Source organism: Cynara cardunculus (assembly GCF_001531365.2).
Source record: "Cynara cardunculus var. scolymus isolate 2C chromosome LG 7, CcrdV1, whole genome shotgun sequence".
NCBI classification, from domain to species: domain Eukaryota; kingdom Viridiplantae; phylum Streptophyta; class Magnoliopsida; order Asterales; family Asteraceae; genus Cynara; species Cynara cardunculus.
In genome coordinates this window covers 4,346,237-4,351,823 of record NC_037534.1, presented here as the reverse complement: position 1 = coordinate 4,351,823, position 5,587 = coordinate 4,346,237, and the positions used below count along the sequence as shown (strand labels likewise).

General features: G+C 35.7%; 1 protein-coding gene across 1 annotated transcript; it reads left to right on the top strand.

The window, feature by feature from the left end:
• The first annotated feature begins 598 nt into the window (after window positions 1–598).
• On the top strand, window positions 599–5,345 carry LOC112515573 (floral homeotic protein APETALA 2). The gene is made up of 10 exons (XM_025122468.1): window positions 599–1,149; window positions 1,349–1,374; window positions 1,471–1,501; window positions 1,628–1,715; window positions 2,052–2,197; window positions 2,974–3,018; window positions 3,111–3,202; window positions 3,366–3,478; window positions 3,887–4,075; window positions 4,862–5,345. The coding sequence occupies exons 1-10, from the start codon at window positions 599–601 to the stop codon at window positions 5,039–5,041; spliced, it is 1,461 nt and encodes a 486-aa protein (XP_024978236.1). The 3' UTR covers window positions 5,042–5,345.
• The last annotated feature ends 242 nt before the right edge of the window (window positions 5,346–5,587 follow it).

The following is a 5,587-nucleotide window of genomic DNA, read 5'->3' as shown; positions in this document are numbered from 1 at the left end:
AACCTTTCAATAACTACAAAACAATACCTAAAATTTAACCTAAATAATTTATAAAAAAAAACTGCAGATGATCCCTTTTTAATAGGAATGATTCGAATTTCAAACTTTAAAATAGAAAATTGCACTATTTTTTTATTAATTAAACTATTTTGAATCAATATACATGTAAATTATATATATGTGTATATATATATATATACGTATAGATATAGAGAGAGAGAGAGAGAGAGAGAGTATTTGGCAGAGAAAATTTTAGACAAGATCTAGTAAGAGAGGGAAGGTGCTGGGAGAAGCTATAACCCAATCCAACCCCAACCCCACCCCCCCTCCCCGCCACAATCTATACTTTCATAGATAGATACATATATGTATCTATAGCCCACCTTCTTCCTATCTTTCTTTATGAATCCTAGGTTTCTTTTTCTTCCTATTCTTCTTCTCACCTCTTCTTTTTAGACTTCAAATTATTAGTCATAAGATGATGAACAAACAAACACTCCCTTTCTCTTTCTGATCATCATTCACATGTAGAGACCTCTTTTGATCACTTCTTCTGCTTTCTGCAAATCGATTTTGTTCCCTTTTTTTGGCCGGAGAAATGTGGGATCTAAACGGGTCACCCGATCTGAGAAAGGACCAAGAAGGATCCAACGCTTGTTCTTCGCCGGTGGAAGTAGATGAGGAACCTAATAGTAAAGGTAAACGGGTCGGATCCGTATCCAATTCCAGTTCCTCCGTCGTGGTTATGGAGGAAGACGACGCCTCCGACGAGGACGATTCCGAGAGGATGACTTCAAGAAAACGGTTGTTTGGGTTCTCTATGGACGGCGATCCGCCGCCGGTAACCCATCAGTTCTTCCCTATCGATGATCCTCAAGTGGGTCCCACAACCTCCCTCGCCGTTGGTATCTCCCCGGCCACGGCTTTCCCTGCGGCTCACTGGGTCGGTGTTCAATTCTGCCACCAGTCTCCCGGTCCTATTTCCGGCGCCACCGCCGCCAGCAGCGTCGGTGGGTTTCTCGGGAAAGCTGCCGTGCCGGAAGTTCCCCAGCCACTCAAGAAAAGCCGCCGTGGACCACGTTCTAGAAGCTCACAGTATCGTGGAGTCACTTTTTACCGACGAACCGGCCGATGGGAATCGCACATATGGTTGATTTCTCACCCTTTTTAAATTAATTATTTTTTGCAACCAAAAATCTAATAACAATAAATATTATAATAAAATAAACCTTGAATTTAATTTTCCGAAATAAAAATTCGATTTTTCTTAAACAAAATTCGTCTTCTTTTAAACCCTTTTTAGGTTAACGATTTATAGTCTAATTAAATCATGTTTTTCATGATTTAGGGATTGTGGAAAACAGGTGTATCTGGGTACGTTCTATTTCCTTTTAATTTTATAAATTATTTTCCATAAATTAGCACCATTTTTATTAAGGAAATTAATATAAATTCGTCGTTGTTACACAGGTGGGTTCGACACCGCACATGCAGCTGCACGGTGAGAACTGCGAAACAATTAATCAAAACCCTTTTATTTAATTTCTTTTACAATTAATTAATTAATTTAAATTAAAAAAAACAAATATTTTAAATAAATAAATCAACCAAAAATATGGTGTTGCAGTGCATACGATAGGGCAGCTATCAAGTTCCGTGGAATCGAAGCCGATATAAATTTCAGCCTACAAGATTACGAAGATGACCTGAAACAGGTAACTGGTTGGTGTCACTGTGTGTGTTTTCACTTTTTAGTGTGTGTGTTTTTAGATTTTCCCCTTATCTTGAACAGTAATCATCTGTTACCTTATCTTGAAACATGTTTCTTCTGTTGCTGTTTTTCAAGAAAACACACCCACACACACACACACCCACCCACAGTCTTTAATTTCCCTCAAGACTTTCCACAAACTGTTGTTGTTTTTGTTTTCAAAAAGAAAGATCCACACTTTGTTTACCATATGAGAAAGCTACCTGCAACTATATCATTATTTAACTGTTTTTGTTTTTGTTGTTTTTGTTGTTGTGACTTTTGGGTTTTTTGGAAACAGATGAGTAATCTAACCAAGGAAGAGTTTGTGCATGTACTAAGGAGACAAAGTACTGGATTTCCAAGAGGGAGTTCCAAGTATAGAGGTGTTACCTTGCACAAATGTGGTAGATGGGAAGCAAGAATGGGCCAATTCTTGGGCAAAAAGTACCTTCTTTTCAACCCACCATTTTCTTGAAATCTGTCGTCAAAACTTCAAGATTTCACTCATACAACTTCTTCAATAGATTAACATTCAAGGGGTGTTTGAGATTGCTTATTTGAAACAACTTATATCAACTTATTATAAGTCATAAAGGTTTTAACTTATTCAAAAACTTTTTATTACTGGTTTGACACCGATACAGGGTGTTTATCCAAACACTCAGAAGTGTTCATTACCGGTGTCATACCGAAATAAGTCAATAAGTTGTTTTTATAAGCAATCCCAAACACCCCCCTAGTATCACATGTATCTCAAAGCAACAAAATTGACTTTATTATGACATCAAAGACGTCTAAATGCAACCGCCTTTATAGGAATTATGTTTAACGGGTCAAACAATGTATGTTCTATGAAAATGTCTTACAATAATATATATATATATATATATAGGACGTATAGTTGTTTGGTTCTATAGATCAGTGGCATTGTATACAGATATTTGTCGTGGTACAGTTAAAACTGGTTTTATTTTATGCAAATCTGTCGTCTACTTAAAAAAAATAAAGTGATTATTTAATTGGATAAGAGTGTAGTTATTTCAAAACTAACCCTATAAAGAAGGTGTACTTGTATTTCTATTTATATATAAAGCTGGCTAGCTATGAACTATGGCTAGACCTATCTACCTACTTGTATTCATTTCATCAAAGTTAAATCACTTCAAAGACACTTGATATTTTTCCATTTTTGGCTTATTTTTCTTTCATTGCACTTATAGGTATGTATATCTGGGTCTGTTTGACACTGAAGTTGAAGCTGCCAGGTAAATATGAGTATTTTTCATTTTTGAAGGACTGATATGTCAATTGTTTGTATTTAAGGGGGGTTAAATGAAAATATATATGTTTTTATTAGGGCTTATGACAAGGCTGCCATCAAATACAATGGAAAGGATGCTGTTACCAATTTTGATCCCAAGATTTATGAAAAGGAGTCTAATGTCACCGGTAATAATAAGGGTGTGTGAGTTTATTTGTTGCATTTGTCGTATATAAATATTATATACTTTAATATATATATATATATATATATATATATATGCTTTTTTATGTTGTTTTGTTTTGAATTTTTTTGTTTATGTTGACTGTAAAATGCATGGTTTTTGTGTAGAATGTTCGAATAACGACAATCATGCGTCTTCTTATCACAATCTTGATTTGAGCTTAGGGCACAATTCTGCCCCGAATAAGCAAAGTAATCGAGATCTTGGATTCAGACCCGGGGTATGTTTTTCTTTTTGACACTCGCATACAATTCTCACATTTAGTGAGGTGAAAAACCACAAAGGTGGTTTCTGATTGGTTTGAGTCTGGCTTCGAAGGTCAAAAGTACCAGGAGGTCCCATGTTCAAATCCAAATAAGAATAAAAATCCCCTTGTGGCCACGGAGATTCAAATGCGGTGACTCCGGGCTATTTGCAAAGCAGGTGGTCGCACTGGGATTAGTCGGCTCACATAGTGGATTGGATATACAAGTTAATTAAAAAAAACATTGACTTCTTAGAAAACCAAGTTTTGCTGGTAACCTGGGTACCGCTGGGTCAATGACCCTTAGATTTATGTTATTTACAAGTTATTCCAAGTTTTGTGTGATCGATTGGTTAATTATAACCTTACATTCGTGTAAAGAAGGCATTTGGAGTGGGTCGATATAACGAAACGGAGACATTACAGCTTATAAGCCAGACACATCTTCAATCCGCTGGATCATCTGAGGGTCGTAGCAACGAATCGCATGGATATGGGCATTTAACGAGACCCGGTGACCCCTCCATGTTTCATATGTTACGCCCACCGCCCCTCAATTCTCCAAATCACCAAGTGAGTCCTTCTATTTGTTCGCATGCCTTCATTTCTTTCGGTTTTCCAACCTTCCTGCTGTTTGGTTTAGTCAAGAATTCGAAGTTTTGATCACGGGTATTTTAATCGTGAATGAAACAATTGTTTCGTGTGTTTTACACAAAAGTCACTGCCACAAAATCGATTTTATAGGACGTCAGAATGTCTAAATGTCATAATAAATTATTTTATAGACACTTGTTTTTATGAAACATTTTCAAATTATGTCATGTAAAAATACTAATAACCAAGATATTTTATTTCAAAATTATTATAAAAACTTGTTAAGATACTCAAAAACGTCCAATCAACTTACTATAACACTTTATATGAGACACCTGCTATGTTTGGTCTTATAAACTTTAAGACCTAAAAAACAGGCTAGAGAGAGAGAGAGAGATAGTCAGGTTTATACGAGAACAACAACCAAATAAGTATTTAAGAAAACGGTCTACATATGATTTTACACTAAAATCACATGTGATTCACGTATCTTTGGTCACTAGCCATGTCACCCCACAATCTTGCATTGACCGTTAGTATAAAACTAAAATCACATGTGATTTGGTCGTTTTCTTATTAATTTATTTGGTTACGATTCTCATTTAAACCTCCCTCTCTCTATGTGCCCTATAAAGTATATATTTTGTTGTAGTGAGCGTTTGTTGCATCTTATACGTACATACATATATATATATATGTATGTATATATACATGTGCGATTAGAGCAATTTCTTGGTTATGAGATATATAAAAATGTATGTATAGGTTGAGCAGTGGTCAAATGGCAATGGCAATGGTAATGGAGGTTTATTGTATGCAAATAGTGGTGCAGCATCATCAGGATTCCCGCAACAAAGATTTAACATGAGACAGCCCCCCGCCCCACCCCATGCTCATCAAACATGGCAGCTGCACAAGAATGGCTTCACCACCACTCTGTCTTGATGATTCAGCTATCAATCACACACACACACACACACTTGTTGCTACCCCCTACGTACCCCTATCACTCGTACAAGTCTTGAAAGATCTTCTGTCTGAAAAAATTGCACCGCCAGTTCTTGTTTTGTTTGTTTGCCTGTAAAGATATCAACGTTTTGTGTTAAGAGTAGCTACCTACCCCCCTCCCCTCTAGCTAGGGTTCTTCATCTTCAGGATGTGTTGGTACCCAAACATAGAATGATTTCCTTTCTTTGGATTTGGGTGTTATTTAAGGAAATTTTAAAGAAATTTTATTGGTTTTGGATCATCATCAACCTATTTACTGATTCTTTTTTCTTTCTTTCTTTCTTATATATATATATATGATAAGAGTGTTCTCGCATTTTCGTAAAATGGATGTGTTCTCGTTTGAACCTCCACCTATATATATGTATATATATAATATCTATATATATATATAATACATATATATATAGGTTGGTTATTATATAACATTTTACATTTGTACAACTAATACAAYTYAATCTYAACYGTYCWTTTAATTTGATG

Coding starts and splice junctions, on each gene's coding strand:
- LOC112515573 (XM_025122468.1), top strand. CDS start 599: ATGTGGGATCTAAACGGGTCACCCGATCTGAGAAAGGACCAAGAAGGA. Junction 1,716..2,051: donor ACGAAGATGACCTGAAACAG/GTAACTGGTTGG, acceptor TTTTGGAAACAG/ATGAGTAATCTAACCAAGGA. Junction 4,076..4,861: donor TCAATTCTCCAAATCACCAA/GTGAGTCCTTCT, acceptor ATGTATGTATAG/GTTGAGCAGTGGTCAAATGG.